Source organism: Anabrus simplex, chromosome 1 (assembly GCF_040414725.1).
Source record: "Anabrus simplex isolate iqAnaSimp1 chromosome 1, ASM4041472v1, whole genome shotgun sequence".
Classification (NCBI taxonomy): Eukaryota; Metazoa; Arthropoda; class Insecta; order Orthoptera; family Tettigoniidae; genus Anabrus; species Anabrus simplex.
Window position 1 is genome coordinate 107,852,221 of NC_090265.1, and position 27,608 is coordinate 107,879,828.

Below are 27,608 nucleotides of genomic sequence, written 5' to 3' on the forward strand. Positions count from 1 at the left end.
GTGGGGACTAGAAGTTGCCGGCAAGTTGCCGGAAGCGGACGGAAAAGAAAAATAGAGTGTCTGAGAAGTGGAGTGGAGTTGCGTGGCGTGGCGTCGCATGGCGTGGCGCGGAAATCAGTGGATCGTGTGATAAGAGCCTTAGCCTAATGATAACAATATCCTTCCTTTAATTTAGTCCGCTAGACTTCCGGATTTGTACCCCTTAGAAGTTTGCTGTGCGTTATCAAACGGTGGATGTAACATTGCAACCTGATATAGAAGAGATTGGCCATGGGCGAATGATGTGTGGATAACTGTTCCTAAGCATACTGTTGAAACATGTTAATGCGATACGTTGGTGAGTATGGCTACTTGTAGAAACCAGGGGTGAATATGACACGTTGATTTATTCTACACAACAGAAGCTAACAAGCTTACAGTATAACGTTAATTTTGATATCATTTTCATAGGCATGAAACTCCATTTGTGCGTGGAATTCAAGCTATATTTATAAATGTCATTGTTCATGAGATTCAGATACAGTAGAATGGGTGGTCTATCTGATCCGCTGTAGGAGCCTTGGTTGTGATGCATGAAACGGCTACACATTACCAGTGGAAGCTCGTGAAGTTTCACATAGAGGGTAATGCTATGGTTTAAATGAAAACATGTATATTAAAAGTGTAAAAACACATGTAAGTATAAACATTCAAATACAATATGTCAAAGTACCTCTTGGCTTACGTTATAATAAATACTTACGTCAGGTCAACTCTTCCTTCATTAGCCTGCGCATTTTTATATCAGTCGCCATTGGACTTCTCAGTAATTAATGTCTTTATTCTATTTAATGTAGAGAAAGATTGGTGTAGTTTATAATATTATTTTCAACAATAGGACATTCGGAAATACACATCAGTGAACAGTGTAGCTTTCTTTCTTCCAGGGAAAAGCTTGCTACCCTCCTCGGTCTCAGTTTCCTTGTGACCGAAGCTCTCTCATTACAGCAGGCCTCTTCTCCAAGCAACGTCGCCAATGACAACGTTAGGAGACTATGTAATTTAAACGTCTCTTCTGCGGTCACACAGGGTTGTGACCTGGAGCTGACATAAGCGACTTTACTCCCTATTCTGAAGCCAGATTTTGCAGTTCAGAATTACTAGTCACCTTCCTTTGGAATTTAAAAACCTATGTCCTCCGGTGTATAATGTATTGAGAAGTAAAAATTAAAATATTATTACTTATTGGGAGAACATGTGACCCTGTGATCCTATGTGCCTGTCCCTACTGCACGCTATAGAGGGAAGTCAGTCAAATTGCCGAATGTTTCTGAGGCTGCAGCAAATTGAGTTCTCGGTTAGCCTGCAATCCTTACCACGGGTTCAGATTTTGTTTACATTGTATTTTTGCATAAGAGATGATTTTGACAAGTATGTAATTGTCGAAATACCTGATAAGAATATCAGTCTGAGGCTTCTTAAAATTGCAGAAAAATGTGTGATTCATAGAATCTCTGTTGTAATCAATCAGCACTCGCCTTACACGAAGGAAGATGTATGTTGCAAGAGCCTACCTAAGCAGTTCAGGGAAATAACCGAAAAAATATGAATGGATTCCTAGATACAGAAGATAATACACGATATAATAAAAATCTTCCGGGCTATTGTTCCAGATGTTTCGACTACTGCTGCGGTAGTCATCTTCTGTGGCGTCGCGTAGGTAATACGTCTGGAAGGAATGAGAGGAGTGGACACGGCATAATAGCCAGGAAGACTTTTATTATATTGACACCGGCGTGAAAGCCATACTTTGATAATACACGATAGTTTGACAATTCGATATTGTTAATTGACAGATAGTTCTGTATAACCCGAGTCTATTAAAATAAATGCAATGCTTATCTGAATATAGAAGTTTGTATCTCTCTTAATAGTGTGAAATAGCTGTGTCTAAAAGGGGCATAATGCCGCATCCGATAGGCCGGGAAATGAAAATAGTAATGGAAAGCTCGGTCATGACGAAATTTTAGCAGTCATTTTCTTCATCTGGATAGAGAGGAATGCGTCTGGAACATAACTGCCAGAAAAATCATGAGTGTTCCTCCGGTTGTGGACAGTGGTTCAGTAGCGATCATAAGTGTTTTGTCAACAACGTTTTCCAGAATATATTTATTCAAAACATTGTTTTATCTCTTGTACAAACTTACCTTTTGGGAGTAGAATGTTGTTTGTAAAATTCAAAGCCCATAAATATTTTGACGAAGACATTTTGGACAAATAAACAAGTGTTAATTTTCTGACCGTGGCAATTAAAACTTCGTCGCATATCATTTTGCTTGTAGCACAGCATCACATCTCGCAGGCATGGAAGATTTAAAGGATCTAATTTTGACTTTAGGGAGTTTTGCCCATTCATGTTTCAAACTGCTAAAAAACTCTGCTTTATTTGTATGTGATCCTGTCCTCACCTATGCGTCAAGCAGCTCCCACATGGGTTCTATTCGGTTCAAATCCGGAATTTAAATTGGCCGTGGTAAAACTTTCATCATAATCTGCACATAATCAGATACACATTTACATCGATGTTTGGGATCATTATCAAGTTGCACCATTGTCAGGGTATACTTTTTCTAGCATACGGTAGCATTTGCTTGTCCGAAATATCATCGTAATCAGGATCCTTTTCTGTACCATCAATGTGTACTAATTGACCTACGTTCTGATGGACTAAATATCCATATGTGGCTTAGAGACGTGACCAGTCTTAAGGAAAATAATGGACAGGAAGAGCATTGTGAGATATGACCTTTTGCCCGAACAGCGACGATATGCAATCTTAATCCATGAAAATGTTAATTTGTCCAAATATTGATATACAGTACAACCTTCTTTGAGGGCCGCCTTCATTTCAGAGGGAATATTATGTAAATTCAGAAGTTTAGGACGTGATTGGAGATGCTAATATATGTATAAAGTATGCAAAGATTTACCGTTTTAAGCAATATTCTAGTATTATACAAACATATATAGTGAATTTGAATTTAACTGTTATGAAAAGTGATCATAGTGATCCTTCTTTTCTACCTTTAATTTTAAAATCTCTGCAAAGGATTCAGGTATGAAATTAAGTCATTTCTTTCGTGATTCTTTGCAAACCAAGACTGATTTTAGAAAATGAAACAAGTAATCCTGTCGTATAGAGCGTCCGTGGCTCAGGTGGCGGTGTGCGAGCCTCTCGCCCCTGGCTTCCGTGGTTCAAATCGTGGTCACTCCATGTGAGATTTGTGCTGTACAAAGCGAAGGAGGGACAGGTTTTTCTCCAGATACTCCGGTTTTCCCTGTCATTTTTCATTCCAGCAACACTCTCCAATATCATTTCATTTCATCTGTCAGTCACTAAATTATAATTGCCCCTGAGGAGTGAGACAGGCTTCGGCAGCACAATTCCCACCCTCGCCGCTAGATGCGGCTTCATTAATTCCATTCTTGACCCATTAGAATGACTAGAAACAGGCCATGGATTTTTCAATCGTGTCGCATGAACATTTACAGTTTTAAAATTAAATACAGTCGGTATGTCATTCACTTTAGTTCATAGATACTACTTAATTTAACGATAACTCTATTTGAGTTTATTTTTCGAAGTGTCATTATTTTTATTATTATTATTATTAATTGTTTTATGTCCCGTTAACTATTTTTACAGCTTTCGAAGATACCTAGATGCCGGAGTTTTGTCCCGCAGGAGTTCTTTTATCTGGTGGTAAGTCTACTAACACGAGACTCAAGAACTGGAGCACTTTCCAGTACCACTGGAATGAGGCGAGTTCGAACCACCAACTTGAGCTCAGTAGGCCACCGCTCTACCGTCTGTTCTACTCATCCCGGTAATAGCTACATTCTGTGGACTAGCACAAAGAAGAGTGCACTTCAAAGGATAATTTTCGAGTGAAAAGTGAGAGGCAAATTTTTTCTCTCATTTATTAAAATATCTCTGTACATTTGAAAGGAAATTACATTCCTAATCATCTCCTAAAAGATCAGACCTTACTTGAAAATCATAATGTAAAAATGCTGTTCCCGATTACATGATTAAATGTACGTTAAATCGTAACTATGATAATTATATAAATATTGACTTTTAGTCCCACTTTTCCTTGTAATATTAAGGACAACATCGTGAAGTTAATCCGTTTTTGCCTTCGTTCAACTCAGAACCGTTTCAGATGTGTTCAAACCCGAAGGTGTTTCCCGCTTTGAACAACGTTTGGGGCCAAGCAATTGTGCCAAATCATTTGCTTCATAAGTAATCTTTCAGAGAGAAGACCGATAGTAAAGAGAAGAGAGACACACTGAAGATTAAAATTACACGTAAATAAATAAATAAATAAATAAATAAATAAATAAATAAATAAATAAATAAATAAATAAATAAATAAATAAATAGACCCAAAATATAACAAAGAGTGGATACAAATCCTATTTCATTGAATAATGACAACTTACCTGTCTCAAGAAAGATACACCACAACTTACTTATTTCGTTTAAAAGTGATCCTTGATATACTTCAGTAAACTAATAATATAAATAATAATAATAATAATAATAATAATAATAATAATAATAATAATAATAATAATAATAATAATAAAAATAATAATAATAGTGTGTGACCTCTGGAGAGGTGAGGTCCAGGTCATTCTTCCTGGAACCCACGGAGACCTATGCGCTTAAGAGGATGGGGACCTACCTAGGATGAAATGTAATATTGTAGACGGCACAAAGATACAGATCCCAATCCAGAGGAAATGACCAATGAAGGTTAAAATCCCCAACCCAGCGAGTACTCTAACCTAGGACACTTTTGACAATAGCCCATAGAAGCAGTTAGTCACGGAGTCGGTTATTCAGTTAGATATCGCCTTTGCGCCTAGAAAACCCGCTATGTGATAATATTTCAGCTTAGAACTCAGACCAGAAATGTTCTCTACTGTAAAGTTCAGTATTGAATGACTATTTATATCAACAAATTTCCGATCTAAGTGGTACATGTGCTGCGGGTCGGTATTACTCCCCTTAACATTGTCGCAGCGGTATTTCGAGGCGCAACGACGATGTATTTGATGAAGAATACAAAATAGTCTTCAGAAGTGACTGAATAGTGTAAATTTAATGCGAGACCATTAAACTAGCCATGGACTGATCATACTGTATCTTTCTACATACCGTCGCTGCTGTACTAAAAGCGCGAATGTGACAATGCTCTTCCTACCCATTATGTTCCTTAACACTGGTCACGCCTCCCAGCCACATATTGATATCCTCGTTGCCGGGACAAAACCTCCTATGTGATAATATTTTTTAAGATATACTGACCCGCAGCACATACATTATGAAGAGGGAGAATGCTTTGGCAATATTCACACAATATTGCACCTTAGGACAGAACCTTAAGGCCAAAGTCATCATCATCATCGTCATCTGTTTACCCTCCAGGTTCGGTTTTTCCCTCGGACTTAGCGAGGGATCCCACCTCTACCGCCTCAAGGGCAGTGTCCTGGAGCTTCAGACTCTTGGTCGGGGGATACAACTGGGGAGTATGACCAGTACCTCGCCCCTTAAGGCCAAAGTTCTACGCTAAAATATTTCACATAGGAGGTTTTGTCCCGGCAGCGACGATATGCCGTCCATCAGAAAAAAAAATCGTTGAGTTCATCTTCCTATGCGCGCGGGTGAAGGAAAATTAACCTTAAATTTAATCATATTCTAGGAGTGGGTAAATATGTCATACAAACATACGTTCCTGCAGTACGGTACACACGCGTATAGGTAAATGAACTAAACAAAAATTGTTCTGTTGGACTTCGTATCAATATGGGTCTGGGAGGCGTAAACAGTCTTAAGGATAATAATGGATAGGAAGAGCTTTGTCAAATTCGCGGTTTTGACACAGGAACGGCAATATTTATTATTATTAACTAATTAATTATAATTTTAATAATAGTAAAGGTTATTTGTTCCATGTCCCAATAAATTCAAACCCCCACCGCGCAACAGCTCCGAAGAGCCTTAGCCAACCAAGCGACCAATGTTCGGCCCGAAGGCCTGTAGATTATGAGGTGTCGTTTGGTTAGCACGACGGATCCTCTGGGCCGTTATTCTTGGCTTTCTACACCGGTTCACGTCCCACTAACCACTTTTATTTGGGTGTATATATATATATATATATATATATATATATATATATATATAGGGAGAGAGAGAGATAGATAGATAGATAGATAGATAGATAGATAGATAGATAGATAGATAGATAGATAGATATGTGAATAGATAGAAAAGCGAATATAATACTTAAATGTATTTAGGGAATGGATAACAAGGTATAAATCATAACTTCAAGATCTTGGAGTTGATTTACCATTTATATATTTACACTTTTACAAATGACAAAAGAAACACGGAATATATTAACAAATGTTGGAATATTTGACGGGTTTTTCAATAAAACCTTTCTAATATTAACTTTAAATCTTCACCATGTGAACATGTACTGTTCTTAAATTTTATATCTTTAAAAAATTCGTAATGTTTTATGCATTTTTTGTACAAATTGCCCGTACTGATAGATCTTTTATTTGTTAAGACTATACATACTTTTTTAATGAAATGATAAAGGTTTTTGTTTATTTTGATTGAAACGTTCAAAACAACAGCCTATGATGTTTGTACGGCTGCAATGTCTCGTCCAATGTATACACCAAACAAAACACTACACAAGTCCGCATTCACTTGTTACTGGTCGACGCCACTTCAAAAGCTCTGTGACCGTAAAACATTTGCTACTTCATTGGCACATGGATGCTGTAGTGACCTGAATTCACATTAAGCCACGTTATTTTATTTAATATCTCGTTACATAGCCATTTGATATCAGGAGCGTCGATGTAATATCCCCAGCATTCAATTCATCAAATAATAATCTAGCTTTATATTTGCACCAAAATGAATGTTATGAAAGAGAGAATATCTCGCTTATTCTCATTAGATTTTCAAATATATTTGAATTTTTAAAATCTTCATTATGTGAAAAAGATCATATATGCCACTTCATACGACTGTAACGATTGAGAGTCACCTAGCAAAAACATAGGAAATAAAGGAATATTCATTTTGAGGAAATTGATCCATAACTTCTGTGGTAGATGTATTTCAGATAATGGAGTGATGCATCATACCGTCTCCTTGGTTGAATAGTCAGGGTACTGTTATTCAGTTCAGAGGACCCCGGGTTCGAATCCCGACAGCGTATGGCTCAGATACTGGATATTTGTGTTTGTCTCAGTAAAATTATCTACATACAACATATCACACTATTGACCACAACAGGGAGTGACTACAACTCTTCACATAGGATTGGCTTCGGGAAGGGCATCTAGCCGCAACACTGAGCCAAGTACATATTAATTGTAAACCCCAAGTAATTCGGAAAACGTCCAAGAATACGAGGAATAAAGCATCAGATGCCTTCCGGCATAACAATGTGAGGAGTCTGCAAATATGCAATTGATGAGATTTCCGACGGAAAATACCCTGTGGGTAGGGGTGGTAGAATAACACCCACGGTATCCCCAACCTGTCGTAAGAGGCGACTACAAGGGGCCGCAGTGGCTCTCAACTTGAGAGCTTGGGTTGGCGACCACAGGTCCCTTAGCTGAGTCTTAACATTACTTCCACGTACTTGTGCCGAGATTCTCACTTTCTTCTATCCTATCCGACCTCCCTTGGTTAACTCTTTCTTTTCCGACCCCGACGCTATTAGAGCATCGAGGCATAGGGAGTCTCATTTCCACGCCCTTCGTGGCCATTGTCGTTGTTGGTCGATACCTCCACTCTTCAAAGTGTCGGATTCCTTCCATTTTTTCTCTCTGTCGTATTATATAGAAGATGGTTGCCTAGTTGTACTTCCTCTTAAAACAATAATCACCACCACCACACCTGACAGAAACATTACCTACTAAATAATTTTATGCCGGGAACGGAACAGGTTACTTATTTTTAAGTAATCTATATCAATATAAGTTTTTCGGACACCTTATGGGCCATGGCATAACAATAGAGAGAGATCAATAACAACATTCTACCCATTATTGTACGTCAATATCAACCGTGCCTATAAGAGGCCTTGTTTCTCTTCTTCCTCATTCATAAGACTATACAAATATGTGACTCTGAGAGAGGTTGAGACCGGCCCCGTGGTTTAGGGGTAGCGTGCCTGCCTGTTACCGGAAGGCCCCGGGTTCGATTCCCGGCCAGGTCAGGGATTTTTACCTGGATCTGAGGGCTGGTACGAGGTCCACTTGATATTGCAGCAAATCGCCTTTGTATCTACAACTGTCCAGAATGATTTCGACTGAAATTCCTCGAGTATTGAATGTTATCCACTATTTCTTTATAGTGTACGGTTGCCCAGTTTTACTTCCTCTTCAAACAATAATCACCGCCACCATCACAACTTTTTTATATTTTCAGAAGCTTGCAGCTGTTTGTGGATTTTGACCATCCCCTGGCCAGAAGTGATTTCCAATCATTACTCTGAATAAAGGCACGAGAAATCGAGATGTCCATACAATTCAAGTGGCGGAAATGGGAATGGATTGGACAGGAAATGCAGCAACTTAGAGAGAGAGAGAGAGAGGCTTTGGGGAAAAGTAAGGACGGAAGACCAAGGCACTCATGACAAAGATATATCTACACTGGGGCACTAGAAGAGGGTAAGACCTGGAATTTAGTGAAGATTTTGGCCGTCAGAAGGACGAGATGGTGATGATTTGTTGATGTCCTATTTTCCACGAAGGACAACAGGAATTATGTCTGGTAAGTCAAGACATTCCTATCTTTACGGCTAAGCGCTATCAAATAAAAACTAAGTATTACTAAATTAACGATAATGTACGTAATTCTGGTGTACCATAAAAATGATATCATTTATAGGTACGCCTAAATGTATAAACACAATGCTGGTAATTTCATCGACCTAAAGATACGCTCGCAAATGGCTGAGTAATTAGTCTCATTCATCCTCAGATGTTTCAATTGACATTGTTTAGCATCCTCAGGGTACACTTCTCTGCTCCCCACCTATATCTACGGTCGCATCCAGTTGGATCATCCCTGACTATCATTCATTATGATGAAAATTTGACGAATGGAAGCGAACTTCGTAGCTTGTTCTATTAACTGGCGCTTCTCATATGTCGCTAAATTAGGGTGCGCGACATTGCACCGGGCATTACCTTCATTTATTTTCACTGGTATCCTTCACAGACGTGTTCCTGCATGTTGCTTCCAGCGCGAACAAAGGGCCTATAGCCCTAGGAATGCCCTTTAAGTCTCAACTTTGGTTCCGCTTCGGGAATGTTAACCATTCCCTTGCATGGTATTTCCAGTGCTGGATCGTACATCCAGACTTGGAGCTTTACCATCGAATGTTAATTGTGCCGCTATTACCAAGCCCGACCTTGGAGTGGCAGATAGGACGAACACATATTGGCAGTCTGTTGATGTTGATGCTGCATACCCATCCCCGCCAGGTTTTGACGCTGGTACGCCATGTTCGTGAGCAAGCTGGCCGTACTGCTACACGCGGATTGTTGTTGCTGCTGGTGCTGCTGTTGGTGCTGTTGTTGCTGTTGTTGCTGCTGGTGCGACATGCTCGATCCTGCAGGGCTGTGCGAGCAGTGGCTGCCCGTCTGCGGCGACTGCCCCGTTCCTCCCAGGGAGGATCGACCGCCCCCGACGGAGCCGTCCCCAGTTCCCGAGCACGGCTTGCCGTCCTTGACCAGCACTGGTACTGCTACCCGCCGAGGCGAACTCTGGGCCTGTAAAAAGGAGAAAACTTGTTAGGATGATCCAAGTGTTCATAGGGAGAGCGGGTTAGGGACTGAGTTTATCACAATTGGGAAGTGGTCGATCTGTTGATGAAAGAATAATTTATAGCATAAACGACTAAAATATATAAACATGAACTACTATATGTACAGTAACACTTGAATACGACGAGTGCAAGAATTTACTCAGAGAGTCAAGTATAAAATAGGACAGAGGGGATATCGTCGCAGCTGTGCCAAACCCGCAAATTTGAGATGGTTCCTTCTATCCATTATTTTGCTTAAGACTGGTCACGCCTATGCAGTCCACCTAAACAATGTTCGTTGAGTTCATTTTCCTATACCCGTGTGTAAAGGAAAATTAACCTTAAATACATCAGACTCTAGAAGTGGGTAAATTGTCATACAAACATACGTTCCTACAGTATAGTAGAGTAAGTGGTCTGCTGAAAGCTTTACGTCCCAATCAGACGGACGAATCACCATCTACAACCTCATATGTCCTCACTCCTTATGAAAACTGCGGAGAGGTTTGGAATTTTATCCAGGATTTTCGCACGCATTCTAGTGATTATAAATTGTATACCACCACCTCTCCTACGATATCGACCAACATTCTGATACCAAAAAATGTTTGGACCAATCAGTCTCGAACCGGCTAACCACGCTGTTAGACCATATAGACTTGACGCCCTAGCGACCGCGGCCGCCAGGCGAGATACAATTTTTGTGATGTGTCAGCATTTAAAGCAGGGCCTCTCAGGGTGCATGAACCAGTGCATTGCGTGGTGCACCGTGCAAAAGACGACTTCGCTTGGTTGACTAGAGTGCAGACCCCCCTCCTCGATTTGGAGCAATAGCGCTGTCTCTCTTTCCCCACACCTGTCTCGCTCGCTCCGCCTGTTTCCCTCTTTCTCACTTGCTCCGTAGCGCTCCAAATCCGAGCTGAGTTGAGCCGAGCTTAGCCGAGTCGCCCCGAGACGACGCGCTGGTCCGAACCGAGCCGAGTGGGACCGATAATAATAATAATAATAATCGTATGGACTCAGCTACCGTGTGCAGACATTTCAATTTGATGCCATCTGGCTGTCTGCTCGTCAATTTCGACGTTCCGTTTTACTCTAGGCCAACTAGATGGCAGACCGAGTAAACCGAAACTCTCTTGGGCGTCTATGGCTGAGATGTTAATGAATTTGTCGGGTAAACACCAAATGTGTCACCAGAGATCTTTTACATGCCGACATCGTACGACATGAAGTGATCCACAGAGGCAGCACTGTACATAGGACCACTGCGCCTCAGTTTGCTCTCGTGAGATATTGGGCATTTGAGAGGCCCTGATTTAAAGCAGTGCGAAAGGGAAAACTTATAATAAATACCTAAACATCCTATAAACATCCTAAAATATTCACTTATTATAAAGATAGAAACCGACCTGGCTTACGCCGGTCTCCGAAAACAGTAAAAAGTAGCTAGTGGGAAAGAAAGTTCGGGCATACCAGCGATTTCAAGAAAAGCCGAAGTTGGAAACAGGCAAGAAGTGAACTGATGAAAGAGAGGAGGCTCACACAAAGCGAATGTGGGAATACTGGGAAAGAATTAAAGCCCAAGGATTCAAACGGTTGAAATAACGCGGTCCATAGCCGAACAAAATGAAGCAGAGAGGATAATAATAATAATAATAATAATAATAATAATAATAATAATAATAATAATAATAATAATAATTCTGAGAAAAGCTTGAAACTCAAAAACTCATGGACACAAGAAAGACGGCAGGCCATAGTGAAAGGATGAGGAAGTTTTGGGTAGATAAGAATAACAAGAAGAAGAATACCAGTGCTATTTAATGGTTCAACGTGCTCCTTAGGAGGCTAAGCGAATGTATATAATAATAATAATAATAATAATAATAATAATAATAATAATAATAATAATAATAATAATAATAATAATAATAATAATAATAATAATAATATTCTAATAATAATAATAATAATGATAATAGTAATAATAATAATAATAATAATAATAATAATAATAATAATGAAAGTGCCTACCTAACCACAAGGGACGAGAATATGAACGAACGGGTTACATTTTAAAACAAATTAATTAAGTAATACTCGTATTTACATTAATTTTATCTTCACCCCATGCCACATTCAGTCCTTTAAGGGCTTTGGCTTGGAGTTACTGGAGTGATACGTAGACAACGTGACGTGTAACTTGGGTTTCGTGTCCGTTGAATCTCATATGAGACGCTCGTCAGTTGATCTCATAAGGCTGAATGAACCTCGTTTCAGCCCTAAGTCAAGAATGATAATCCCTGGACTGGCCGGGCATCAAACACGGGGCTAATAAACTCGTGTCCTCATCCCGAGGTGGTGCAGCTATTTTCAGACACACCAGCAATGGAGGTGAGTTGAATGTACCATTTCAGCCATATACCAGCCCTCCTGCCATTCTTAAATATCTGGCAGTACAGGGAATCGAAGCCGGGCCCCCGAGAACGGCAGCTAATAACACTAAACGTTACGCTACAGAGGTGGACTGTCCTCATCCGGAGGTGGTAGAGCTCTTTTCTGGCACACCGCCAATGGAGGTGAACTGCGTGTACCATTTCAACCACATATCAGCACTCTTGCCATTTTAAATTTCTGGCAGTACCGGGAATCGAACCCGCGCCCCCGAGGACGGCAGATATAACACTAACCTTTACGCTACGGCGGCGGGCAAATATTTCATATTAAGATGGAAAAAATTATCTAGAAATACATATGATGGTCCAGGATACTCAGAGAACACTTAGCCCTAATCACCCCGAAATTATATCTTTGTTATGCCCGGTTCCGCTGGAACAATACTGGAAAAAGACAGACGGTTGAGTGCTGGCCATCTGAGCTAACTGGATCACCGCTCATTCTCATGGTGTTTGGCTCAAATATACTAGTCTTGAGTCGGTAGTTTTATCGGCGCGTAACAGAAATCCGCGGGACGAAATCCCGGCACCTCGGCGCCTCCAAAAATGGACGTAAAACAATTGTTATTATTAGCATTAATATTGTTATTAATTATTCATGTCACTGTCATTGATCTATCGGAATGTAACAATGCTTATTTAATTCACATGCTAACTGAGAGTGAGGGAGTGTCAGTCGAGGGAAACAGATAGAATATCAATTTATTTTAATGACTAAACACTGAGATGTGAATATAAGGAGGTCTTTTAGAAACGCTCTCTGGGGTATGTATTCGATGTAGATTGTTATGCCTTTCGGCGTTCAGTCTGCAAGCCTTTGCGAATTTACTAAACGCCGCCACAATCCTCTATTTCTAACCAGGTCTGAGGCCTCCTTTAGTTCTAAACGTAGGTGAAGAAACAAATACTCATAATTGTGTTGCAATGCTCTTCTTAGTCATTATTTTCTTTAAGACTGGTTACGCATCCCAGCCACATAATATGGATATCCAGTCCATCAAAACAATTTCCGTTGTGTTCATTTTGGTATCCTGTGCGTAAAGGAAACTGAACCTTATATACAGTATACTGTAGGAGTGCGTAAATATGTCATGCAAAACATACATCCCTACAGTACAGTATGTTAAGGTTCACTTTCCTTCACACACATGTATAGGAGCGAGCTCAATAGCTGCAGTCGCTTAAGTGCGGCCAGTGTCCAGTATTCGGGAGATAATGGGTTCGAACCCCACTGTCGGCGGCCCTGAAGATGGTTTTCCGTGGTTTCCTATTTCCACACCAGGCAAATGCTTGGGCTGTACCTTAATTAAGGCCACGGCAGCTTCCTTCCTAGTCCTAACCCTTTCCTGTCCCATCGTCGCCATAAGGCCTATCTGTATCAGTGCGACGTAAAGCCAATAGCAAAAAAAGCACATGCATAGGGAAAATAATGAACGCAATGAAAATTGTTCTGATGGACTGCATATCCACATGTGTGATCTGTCTGGAACATAGTGGAGAGGAAAAGCATTGTCATATCCGTTCTTAGATGACGATATGGTGTTCACACGACAACATTAATAATTATAAACTCAGCCATAGACGCCCAAGAGAGATTCTGCTTACTCTGCCATCTAGTAGGCATAGAGTAAAATGGAACGTCGAAATTGACGAGCAAGCAGGCAGATGGCGTCAAATAAAAATGCTTGCACACTATAGATGAGACCATGAGATTATTATTACTTCCTAAGATTGTATGCTTTCCATTAACACTAGACTATATCTAAATAAATTCTTGAGTTAGAAACATTTTGCCTCCAGATCTGGTAAATTAGTTATTAGTACTATTTCTGTTTGAAGTAACCTGTATTAACACATTGACGTTGTACGTCTTTGACCACCCTTACTGCATGTGTAACTGGACATTCTTAGTGATGAGGTTAAGGATCATACAGATCAGAAATGTAGAAGGTACTCCGAAAGATGACAGGCACATTCACCTAACCTATAGAATTTGTTTTATTACACGGAAGTGATACCGTATAATTATATTTCATGCCACTTAATGTACCAAAGGTATTTCCCTTCTTAACGTTAATCTGATCCGATCTCTCTTTGCTTTGGTATTCACGAGAAAAGAATGTAAAACACCTGAAATAATCTGCTTGTCATTCAGAAAGCGCTCCTTATATTTACAAGTACCTACAATCAGACTTGTTTTTAAAATTTCTAAACATGACCAGCAAACCGTCTTCTTTAATGCTACACACCGTTCATATGTATTTTTTTAATCGAGAGAAAAATAATTGCATATGTACACAAATTCTCTTTGTGTTCTTGATTTTATGCCGCATGTTAAAGAGAGAGAGTGAGATTTATAAAGGAATAATACCAACAATTGGCCGCCACTTATGTGGAATAAACATGACTGCTATTTCATGCAGGAAACACCTCGTGCCTCTAGCACGAGTGGATAGCTGCTTGTCAAGTGGAGAGCAGTGGCGCGTAAAGACAGGAGAGCATGATTCCAACTTCGTGACAGCTTCTTGCTATCCGGGAACCTACTTAGTCAAGTCCGTGCTTATCCCAAAACAGGTGCACTATGCCTGTGTTCTGATTGAACATCAGATATGTCAACCCACCAAAAGTTCAAAATCTAAGCATTAACCCCTTTCAAACAAAACATGTCCTTCAGTATATTAAAAATGTTCCATGTGACGTAATTTATTTTACCTTTTAATTTGTTACCAGATGACTGGTAGCAATGAAGTAACTCAACAAATGATTAATGATAAATATTCCTTCACATGTCCGCCTCTGTGGTGTAGTGGTTAGTGTAATTAGCTGCCACCCTCGGATGCCCGGGTTCGATTCCCGACTCAGCCACGAAATTTGAAAAATGGTACGAGGGCTGGAAAGGGGTCCACTCAGCCTCGGGAGGTCAAATGAGTAGAGGTGGGTTCGATTCCCACCTCAGCCATCCTGGAAATGATTTTCCGTGGTTTCCCATTTCTCCTCCAGGCAAATTCCGGAATGGTACCTAACTTAAGACCACGGCCGCTTCCTTCCCTCTTCCTTGTCTATCCTTTCCAATCTTCCCATCCCCTCACAAGGCCTCTGTTCAGCATAGCAGGTGAGGTCTCCTGGTCATTCTCCCCAGTTGTATCCTCCGACTCAATATCTCACTCTTCAAGAGACTGTCCTTGAGGCGGTAGAGGTGGGATCCCTCGCTGAGTCCGAGGGGAAAACCAACCCTGGAGGGTAAACAGATTAAGAAAAAAAGAAAAAATAATTTCTTCATATTATAGATCCTATTCGAACGAAAAGAAAGTTAACACGAGATTAAATCCCTGGTAGAATGGTAGAGTACCGCAGGAGATCTCAGTATCACCGGTTCTAATCCAGCAGATATAGTCGAATTATTGAAGGGCGGGATAGTGTCCATTGCAACGTCAAAATTGACGTAGAGGCAGACTAAATAGTTTCAACTCAATATGCCTCCAAACGTTAAATGATCCCATGAGACTTCTATTATTATTACTTACATCGATACAGTCAACTATGCACTGCGGTTGCACAAACTACCTGTCTCTCTTTCTTAGATTTAAACCTTTTTGTTCATATTGTAACCAAATAATTTTTAACCTCACGCTACTTTTCAGCCGTTCTCCCGCTGGTTTATCTGGTTCCTTCTCTTGATCATCCCTCAACCCCGCAACTTTCTTCCTAAAGTTGGTCCTCTCCATTATGTCCCCTGGTCTTATATCATTTACCCGCGCCGGGCTGAGTGGCTCAGACGGTTGAGGCGCTGGCCTTCTGACCCCAACTTGGCAGGTTCGATCCTGGCTCAGTCCGGTGGTATTTGAAGGTGCTCAAATACGTCAGCCTCGTGTCGGTAGATTTACTGGCACGTAAAAGAACTCTTGCGGGACTAAATTCCGGCACCTCGGCGTCCCCGAAAACCGTTAAAGAGTAGTTAGTGGGACGTAAAGCAAATAACATTATTATCATTCACCCGCATAATTATAATTATTCAATCAGCGTGGACGAAATTTCTATTTTTCCTGAAAAGAGGGCAATTTTGCGCCAAATTCTTCGGGTGTATTCTCTTCAGGTGACCATAAAAGGTTAACCTTTGTTTTTCTATATTATTATTATTATTGGCATGATATAGGCTTTTGGGATTATGCCGTGTCAAGAAAATAAGGTGAATCTCTCTACGTTTCGCAGAGAACTATCCTCTGCGTCATCAGAAAAAACTTGACTGTCCACGAGAAAGCCTTCTCAAAGAATGAGGTTTGAATTTAGACTTTATAATATAATAATAATTGTAATATAATTACATTAATCACATTAATAATTAATTAATAATAATGATAATATAATTATATTACTAATAATATTAATAATCATTATAATTATAACGTCTAAATTCAAACCTCATTCTCTGAGAAGCCTTTCTCGTGAACAGTCGAGATTTTCTTCTGAAGACACAGAGCAAAGTTCTCTGCAAAACGTAAAGAATTTCACCTTATTTTCTTGACACGGCATGACCCCAAAAGCCTATATCATTTATGCAAGTACGGACCGTGAAAGCATCAATGGACCACTCGAGGGTACCTCGCCCAGGCGCCCTCACCTGATATGCTGAACATGCGCCTAGTGGGGGGATGGGATATTTGGAAGGGATATGCAAGGAAGAGAGAAGGAAGCAGCCGTGACCTTAAGTTAGGTACCAATCCGGCATTTGCCTGACGGAAAAGTGGAAAACCACGGAAAACCACTTCGAGGATGGCTGAGGCGGGAATCGAACCCAAGTCTATTCAGTTGACATCCCGAGGCTGAGTGGACTCCGTTCCGGCCCTCATACCACTTTTTTTTTAATTTCATGGAACAACCGGGAATCGAACCCGGGCCTCCGGAGTTGCAGCTAATCATGCTAACCACTACACCACAGAGGCGAACAAATTTATTATTGTATGTTCTTAATGTTCTCTTTCTTTTGAGTAAGTTACATACAAGTTAAACGAGTTTAAAGTAAGGTCTAATTCTTCCCAGAGAATTCTCAATTTATTGCGTAATAAAAGAAGAAGATAGCAATGCTTCCAGTAAAGAGGCAGTAGAGACGATTTTACAAGTTGCACGGGTCTAACATTCTTTCCTTGCCGAAATGAAACATAATTAACCCTTTATAAGGAGGTGGGAATTATTTTCCCACTTTTTTTATCATTTCTGGGCGCTGGTAGTTTATTTCACATGTATTGTTGTGTGCTCCACTGTTGGGAATATCTGTAGAACTATTCTGATCTCCTTGGAATCTTTAGCTTCTTTGGAAAACATCTGAATAGCGGTATCGTGCCAGCGCAACGCCTGTTGCGAACAAGATTTATGAAGTGAAAATAGCGTAAGAAATCAATATTTTTTTAGTCTATATACTATTTACATGAATTTTCTTTGTTTATTGTGCACTTTTCTCACTTGTTCTGAGACTATTTACTAATTTTGACCAATTGAAGAGTTCTGAGATAGGCCTAGAAATTTCTGTCGTATTGTGTGTGGGAATATGTTTCCCATAGCCCACACAGGTGTCCGAAGTATTTCTGCTAAAAAAAAAGGGAACTAACTGAACTGAAATGGTGTCCTTAGGTGGGCCATGGGAAATGGCAGACAGAAGGCGGTGGGCAGTAAATTACTATCTTATTACTGACCTCCTGAGCAATGGATTGTCTTTTTCCCTGTTCAATTGTATTATTTAGCACTTATAGAGCCTGTAAATAAAGTTAGTTAGGAAAGAAAGTGTTTTAATGAGTACTGCCTTATAAAGGTTAAACTAAATTACATGCATTATTACGTTGTGCAGATATCGCTTGGCGAAGTTAGTTCTAACGAAGCTTCGGTTTGCCAAGAAGACTAAAGCTCAATTATTTTTAAGGCAAGTAAGAAACGTTTTTCTCATCGTGAGTTTGCTTCCCCAAGATTGATTCCATTCAAAGGAGTTAGAGCGAGTTTAGCATTTCAGTATCTTGCACCCTTCAAATGGCCTATTCCCCTCTCCGCTTCATGGTGTCGCCTGCAAATGTCACGTCATAGAGGAGACAAAGAGTGTGTCCATTGTTCCCCGTTATTGCTCACAATCGATATGTGGACAAGTGGCATGGAGAGCAATAGCCCAATTAACCTCCTGTCGCCACCACCTCCTTATTGCTACCGGAATAAACATGTAGCTAGTAGGGTGGGATTCAAGATGGCCGCGAGCGCATCCATATAGACTACATGAATAATGAAACTACTTGTAAATGAAATCCAACTTGATTAACTCCATAAAAGGTGAAATGGCGTTATTGGTGAAACCTCACCCTCTATGTTCAGCTGTACAGTACATGTTCGAACCCTTATTTCTGATGTACAAATTTAGCATTTATGATTATTATTATTATTATTATTATTATTATTATTATTATTATTATTATTATTATTATTATTATTATTATTACACTTTAGGAAGGCTCGGATTGTCCCGGCAACATAATGGGATGACTCGGCCTAAGGAAGGAGTTACCCTCTTGATTATGAAACTATAGGTAGGCTACATATATCTACAAATATTTACAACAGAAATAATTACAACATATACATTTATACAATAAATATGCACAGATGATGTCGCGAAACAACTTCTTATCTCCCCGTTTTGGGAATATGTTCTTCAGTATTATTATTATTATTATTATTATTATTATTATTATTAGAGTATTATTATTATTATTATTATTATTATTATTATTATTATTATTATTATTATTATTATTATTATTATTATTATTATTATTATTATTAAATTTGATTGGACCGAGCTCGATAGCTGCAGTCGCTTAAGTGCGGCCAGTATCCAGTATTTGGGAGATAGTCTGTTCGAACCCCACTGTCGACAGCCCTGAAGATGGTTTTCAGTGGTTTCCCATTTTCACACCAGGCAAATGCTGGGGCTGCACCTTAATTAAGGCCACGGCCGCTTCCTTCCCACTTATAGTCCTTTCTTATCGCATCGTCGCCATAAGACCTATCTGTGTCGGTGCGACGTAAAACAAATAGCAAAAAAAAAAAAAAAAATCATTGCGAAACATAGACATAATTTTCATGGGCATGATAAAAAAGTTTCTGTCTCACTGTCGGCAGCCTCGAAGCGGTTTTCTGCGGGTATTGGTTATATAACTCCGAGAGAACCATTCTTTTAAGGCTACTGCCATACAGCTCCTGAATTTCCTGCTAAAACTCACTCTTGTAATGACTCCGGTTCGCCTCATGGCTGAGACTAGCTGGTTATCCGATGATCAATCATCTATTACGTGAATGTTGGTAGTTCCAAAGTACTATTTGCAAAAGTGGAGGATGCACTCTATGAGCAATAATTCATTATGAACTTGGACAGTAAAGCACGTTATAGTCCGGGAAAAGTCCGGCCCCGCGGTGTAGGGCGCAACGCGTCCACCTGTCATCCAGCGGCCCCGGGTTCGATTCCCGGTTGGGTCAGGGTCTTTTAATGATTAATGATTAATATCCCTGGCCTGGTGACTGGGTGTTTGTGTCGTCCTTAATGTTCCTTTCCTCAGATTCAACACTTTACACTTCCGCCCGCCATTTCGAAACACACGCAGGTTCACAACATATGGTGCAAAGTAGGGACAAGGGATCTTCTTAGGCCGACGCTCCGAATATATAGCATTTAAAAAAGAACACTTTATAAAGAATGATTGGCAGGTAAAGTAAATTGCTGGCCAAATAGACGATTGAAAAAGAAATCGTATTTCACCCACAATAATATACAATTTGTGAATTATAATAATTATTTCACATTGCGAAGAAGCATGCGAGGTCAATGTTAGCTACGAATATAATATTAGGAAACAATATTCAGTCATCCAATCCGATAAAGTTACGGATTGACGGATAAAGTAAAATGCTGGACAGGTAAAAGCTAGTCATGGAGGTAATGTTTGACTTGAACCTACAGTAACCTATAATTTGTGTGTTGAATTTTTTAAATTTGCTTTTCGTCGTACCGACACAGATAGGTTTTATGGCGGCGATGCGATGAGAAAGGACTATAAGTGGGAAGGAAGCGGCCGTGGCCTTAATTAAGGTACAGCCCCAGCATTTGCCTGGTGTGACAATAGGAAACTACGGAAAACCATTTTCAGGGCTGCTGACCCCACTATCTCCCGGCCAACTCTCCCGGTGTGCTGAAAATTTCCTTGCACACTGCGAATAAAGAGATGAGGTAAATGATAGGTGTGAATATACGATTAGGAAGATACAACCCTTCTGGACGTGGTGAACAAATCAATACATTATCGAAGAACCTGTGAGAAAAGAGGACTAATAAGGGACCCCCTTTCAATACAATACATTTACACAATTAGTATACGGTGATTATTAATTTCATTCCCATTTCATACTCGTGCATGTTTCGAGAAAAATCATTTCTCTTCTTCAGCGATAGGAAAATTCCAGACAAAACCTCCAACGAGATGCTTAAAATTACAATACATGAGATATCACTATAAAATTCTTGAACTGTATTGAGTGTATTATTCAAGAATTAGAATGTTATACTCAACAAACTGCACTCTGTTTTAAAATGTGAAAAAATGTTAATATTTTTCCTCAAGAGATAATATAAGATAGGTTTTAGGCAATGACATGAAACAAAATTATAAATTTCAATGTGTGATTTTGTTTATTTGGATATTCTGATCTGTAATACAACAATTTGCTTTACGTTGCACCGATACAGATAGGTCTTATGACGACGATGGGATAGGAGTGGGAATAAAGCGGCCGTGGCCTTAATTAAGGAACAGTCTCTGCATTTGCCTGGTGTGAAAATGAGAAACCACGGAAAACCATCTGAAGAGCTACCGACAGTGGTGTTCGAACCCACTATCCCCCGGATGCAATCTCACAGCTGCGCGCCCCTGACCGCACGGCCTACTCGCCCGGTAAGATCTGTTCATCGCTGTGTTTGCGAAAACTGCTGTGTGAAATATTTGAGCTTAGAACTTTGCCCAGTAATGTTTCGCCATTTAAAGTTCAATAATCGTGCGAGTTACCTCGTTCAAAATTATATAGTAGGTCTATATGTGCTCCGAGTCAGTACATCCCTAACATCACATAGCGGTTTTCGCAGGCACGATGACGATTTATACTAGGCTGACCATTTTCTTCGAGTTCTCCACCAGCCAATAACTCGCATCATCGATCAAATTAGCGAGAAAACGAATATTGCTTAATTTCGGAGATCTTTTTGGATGCCTGTTTCAGTACGACTGACTTGTTGGCTTCATTCCGCATTCATCACGTTTAGGAAAATCAACTAAATAATAATAATAATAATAATAATAATAATAATAATAATAATAATAATAATAATAATAATAATAATAATATTGTAATTTGCATCCCACTACCTAATTGTACAGCTTCAGAAGACGCCGATGTACTGGAATTTTACTCCACGGATGTTCTTTCAAATGCCGTTAATTCTGTCAACAGCCGGTATGAGTGGCTCAGACGGTTAAGGCGCTGGCCTTCTAACCCCAACTTGGCAGGTTCGATCCTGGCTCAGTCCGGTGGTATTTGAAGGTGCTCAAATACGACAGCCCCGTGTCGGTAGATTTACTGGCACGTAAAAGAACTCCTGCGGGACTAAATTCCGGCACCTCGGCGTCTCCGAAGACCTTAAAAAAGTAGTTAGTGGGACGTAAAACAAATATCACTATTATTATTATTATTATTATTATTATTATTATTATTATTATTATTATTATTATTATTATTATTGTCCGCCTCTGTGGTGTAGTGGTTAGCGTGATTAGCTGCCACCCCCGGAGGCCCGGGTTCGATTCCCGGCTCTGCCACGAAATTTGAAAAGTGGTATGAGGGCTGGAACGGGGTCCACTCAGCCTCGGGAGGTCAACTGAGTAGAGGTGGGTTCGATTCCCACCTCAGCCATCCTGGAAGTGGTTTTCCGTGGTTTCCCACTTCTCCTCCAGGCGAATGCCGGGATGGTACCTAACTTAAGGCCACGGCCGCTTCCTTCCCTCTTCCTTGCCTATCCCTTCCAATCTTCCCATCCCTCCACAAGGCCCCTGTTCAGCATAGCAGGTGAGGCCGCCTGGGCGAGGTACTGGTCATTCTCCCCAGTTGTATCCCCCGACCAAGAGTCTGAAGCTCCAGGACACTGCCCTTGAGGCGGTAGCGGTGGGATCCCTCACTGAGTCTGAGGGAAAAGCCGAACCTGGAGGGTAAACAGATGATGATGATGATGATGATGATGATGATTATTATTATTATTATTATTATTATTAATTCTGTCAACACGGGTCTAGCTTCTTGGCTGAATGGTCGGTGTAGTGGCGTTTGATTCAGAAGACCCTTGGTTCGATTCCTGGCGTGGTTATTTCTCTAACTGGGTGACTGAGTGTTTCTGTTCGTCTTAATATCTTCGTTGTTACAGCAAAACCTTTATACGTTTGCATAGGAAAATGAAGTCAGCGAAAACTGTACTGATGGAGTGCATATCCATATCGTAGCTGCTGTGCCGAAACCGCAGAAGTTACAATGCTCTTCCTATCCACGTTTTCCTGTCACATATTGATATGCAGTCCATCAGAACAATTTTCGTTCAGTTCATTTTCCTATGCTCATGCGTACCTGAGTGTACCGCACTGTAGAAATGTATCCTTGCATGACGTATTTACCCTCTCCCGGCCCCGTAGTGTAGGAGTAGCGTGCGTGCCTCTTACCCGGAGGCCCCGGGTTCGATTCCCATCCGGGTCAGGGATTTTTACTTGGACCTGAGGGCTGGTTCGAGGTTCACTCAGCCTACGTGATTAGAATTGAGGAGCTATCTGACGGTGAGATAGCGGCCCCGGTCCAGCAAGCCAAGAATAACGACCGAGAGGATTCGTTGTGCTGACCACATGACACCTCGTAATCTGCAGTCTTTCGGGCTGAGCAGCGGTCGCTTGGTAGGCCAAGGCCCTTCAAGAGCTGTGGTGCCATGGGGTTTGGTTTGGTTATTTACCCTCTGCTAGAGTATGCTGTATTGAAGGATCATTTTCCTTTATACTCGCGCATAGGAAAATGAACTCAACAAAAATTGTTCTGTGGGACTGCATATCAATATGTGGCTGGGAGGCGTGACGAGTCGTAAGGGAAATAATGAATAGAAAGAGCATTGTCGCTTTCGCGGTTTTCACATTGGAGCGACGATATATTAACACGAGACTGGTGTATTTGAGAACCTTCAAATACCATCGGATTGAACTGGCATCGAACTCATCATCCTGGTCTCAGAAGGCTAACAGTCATTCAGACCAGTTATGATTTTTCTTATAATCTACATTTCTTTTCATTTCCTAAGCAATTCTATCATATTTAACAGTTTTTGTTCTGGATTATTGGCTTTCTGTCGTAGACATAATAAAGAGAACAAATCATGAGCATTCTCTATTAAAGTTTGAGGGCAATGCAACTGCGGTTCGTACACCGGAGCCGTGAGCTGTGACAAGCTGTTTGGATCCTGTCCACATCACACAAACATGCGCTTGTCAGTTTTAACACAACCACTGTTATTTGTGCACGTGATCAAACACTAGCCAATGCCTGCAGGGATGGTGGATGTGACAAAAACATACGCCTCATTTACTGCACTAAATGCGTACTTGAACTTCTGAAAACCTGCACGCCATCCGCAAACAGAACACAGAGTCCCGTGTCATAAATTTATAATTCCTGCAAATCATGTGAGCTCGCAGTACCTATCAATCAAGTAAAATTATGAATTAATGAACGAGGGGGAAAAAAGGCTTGCAAATAAAATGTCAAGCTCGTTAATGGATTTAGTGTTTGTTCACTCGTTCCATTTATTTTCAAACACTCGGAGTAATTATATAACTCCAGATATTTCATGTCCAGTTGCATAGCTTTGTAGCAACTATTTTAAATAGTGAAAAAAATTTACACCCACAGCATCTATCGAATGGATTTATTTTCGCCTTTCAAAGATATGACTACCTCTGCGAGGCTCGATCCCGCGATCTTGGACTACAGAATCCGACACTCTATGAATGATCCAACTGAAGGATCTGTCTGCTACATTACTCTTCGTGGAATAATAAATGGTCATTGTTCGGGCAAAAGGTCATATCTCACAATTCTCTTCCTATCCATTATTTTTCTTAACCTCTTAAGACCCAAGGTCAAATTTAGACATTTGTTTGTTTAATGGGCTTTTAAATAACAAAATATGACAACACTGTAAAATAATATTTTAGGTGGGGGACAAACGTTTGGCCATGGGGGCCTTTGGGAGTTCTGTCGGGGAATATTTTGACATTATTTGAATTTCTTTTCTGTTCAGTTTGATCGTAAGGGGCAAAATACAACGGACATACCTGTAAAAGCAGTATTTTTAGAATATTTTGGAGAGGGGTTCTAGTGTTATTTTTGATACGTTTGGGACTATACTTAGTTTTGACATTTACTCGTGCAGCCCGCTATACCTTACAATAGAAGGAAATACAACAATTACAAACATAAAGCGCAGAATGTGTCATACAAAATGTGACCACAAGTTATCTGAGCCTGAAAAAGATAAAACACATGACGTACCGTACAGATATGATACAGAGTCGCTGGGGGCTAAGACTGGCCACGCATTCCAGCCATATATGGATACGCAGTCATCAGAATAATTTTCATTGTGTCCATTTTCCTATGCTTATGTGTAAAGGAAATTGAACTTTAAGCACATTATACTGTAGGAGTGTCAAAATAATTCATGCAAACATACATTCCTAGAGTGCGGTACGGTAAGGTTCATTTTACTTTACACGCTAGCATACGAAAATGAACACACGAAAATTGTTCTGATGGAATAAATAGCCATATCTGGCTGGGAGGCGTGGCCAGTCTTAAGGAAAATAATGTATAGAAAAAAAAAATTGGGAGATATAAGCTTTTGCCCGAACAGCGACGATGTATTCTCCTATGGTGCTTCCTTATTGACTAATAGAATAAGAGGCAAGTATAAGACACAAATATCGTAGATAACAGCAGACGTACGAATTTAAATGATGCCGCGTAATTTTTGAAGCTTCCGATGTTTCACTGATAAATATGTTCATAATTTTCAGGTGTTCAAACACATCACAAACATTATACTGCTAAAATCGAAAAGAAGAAGACTTATTTTCTTTCTTTTTTGCCCACTTCGACAAAACTTGTTCTATTCCAAATGTGAGTTGATGACATCCGAAGTATTTGAATTAATTTGAACCTCCAATCATTTAAACAAAAACTCAGAGAAGAACATACTAACAAAAATGAAATCAAACGTAGGAAACGTCGGGAAGAGCGAACACCTGAAAAAGCCGAATCCAATTTCCGATGGAAATTTTGGAAACTCAAACGCATAGAAGGAAAATTTATTTCTTGAAGAGTGTTACTTGCCTGGTTTTGCGCGTTCTGCTCCGCCATGGCCTTTTCTTTCGCCTGTCTCTTGCATTTGTACCGGTGGTTTTGAAACCAGATCTTCACCTGTAACAACAAAAAGGAAAGTGTTCTCTTATTTTTCCACAATATTCACATTCAAATTAAATTTATTTATTTATCAATATTATTTATCCCTCTAGTAATTTATACAAGATGTTGAACTCTAAGTATCACACTATGAGCTATTTTGAATACTCCCATGTGTAGTAAAAACTCGAAGTTGATGTGGTATTTAATCATCCCTCGAGATATATCAAGAGATTACTTAATAAGTACCTATACCGAGGTAAAATTACTCGTTAACTTTTCATAATGTATTCAGATTAGTTCTACTCTTCTACCGGCCAGTTTTATAGGTTTTTCTACACCCTCATATCCCCAGTTAGGTAGAAGCTACAACAGTGCACTGTTTATTCGGAGTTACACCATAACATTCATAATTACCAACACTATCAGAAGGCTGTGTAGTATTTAGAAAAAAAATATTTGTTACTGACTTTTTCTAAACATTAACAGAACACTGCAGTTTATATTTCTCGTTATGCATATCATGAATTTCCACGTTCAGTCAGCAGTTTTTATGAGTTAATTAAGCGCATCCTTGATCGACCAATCGCCATTTTTACCGTAGACTCTTCTGTCTCCTCAGTTTTGACCTTAAGATTGTAAAATACAGCGTCTAATCAATCGCCCCATAAATCTCTCTCTATACCTGTTCATATCCGCCACCGAATAATTTAGTGTCCTAGGCAACCGAATCTGGAAAGTAATCTTCACATAGCTCTAGCATTCAGCTCAGCTCATGCATACAATTTGAATACTTATGAATTGGCTGGGATTTGAACATCTAGTAGAGGATCAAGTAACAATCTCTCTTCGCGAACATTACCAAAGGTGGATCAATATTTGCGATAAATAGTCCGCCTGTGTGGTGTAGTGGTTAGTGTGTTTAGCTGCCAGCCATGAGGACCCGTGTTCGATTCCTGGGTCTGCCACGAAAATTGAAAAGTGGTACGAGGGCTGGAACCGGGTCCACTCAGCCTCGGGAGGTCAACTGAGTAGAGGGGGGTTCGATTACCACCTCAGCCATCCGCCACGGCCGATTTCATCCCTCTTCCTTGTCTATCCCTTCCGATCTTCCCATACTTCCACAACGTCTATGTTCAGCATAGCAGGTGAGGCCATCTGGGATAGGTACTGGTCTTCCTTCCCAGTTGTATCCCCAGAGCCAAAGTCTCACGCTCGAAGACACTGCCCTTGAGGCGGTGGAGGTGAGATCCCTCGCTGAGTCCGAGATAAAAACCAACCCTGGACGATAAACGAATTAATAAATTAATAAATCTTGTGTCTGGATTCTTGGCAGAATCATCAGCGTAGCAGTTCGTAAAGTCAAAGATTCGATTCCCGTACAGGACAAGGCATTTTTCCTCGTTTGATTAATAGTCTTTAGGATCAGGTGTTCGTGTTTTTCATAATACACACTTCTCTATTTATTCACACCGAGTCACACTCATAACCACCTCAAAACACACGAACGCATCCTTCTACACAGAGTTGACATCTGGCCATAAAAATGGCATGTAGTACCGACCCCGAGGCATTGCAAGGACCTGAATTAAAGATGTATTGGTCTAGTACGTGCGTACAAAGGAAGCGTGTACTTTTACGTGCCTGTTGATAACATTATCGTAGCCAAGGACTTCTAGCTTTACGCAGATTC

General features: G+C 40.2%; 1 protein-coding gene across 1 annotated transcript in view; it reads right to left on the minus strand.

Annotated features, from left to right (window-relative positions):
• Positions 1-6,391: 6,391 nt before the first annotated feature.
• The window catches only part of LOC136862242 (homeobox protein Nkx-2.4), a 315,747-nt gene continuing 294,530 nt past the window's right edge, over positions 6,392-27,608 (minus strand). Inside the window, exons 4-5 of the mRNA XM_067138871.2 lie at positions 25,847-25,933; positions 6,392-9,861 (exon numbers count right to left, since the gene is read on the minus strand). Of these exons, the coding sequence (XP_066994972.2) occupies positions 9,487-9,861; positions 25,847-25,933 (462 nt within the window). The 3' untranslated portion in view covers positions 6,392-9,486. The remainder of the gene's footprint in view (positions 9,862-25,846; positions 25,934-27,608) is intronic.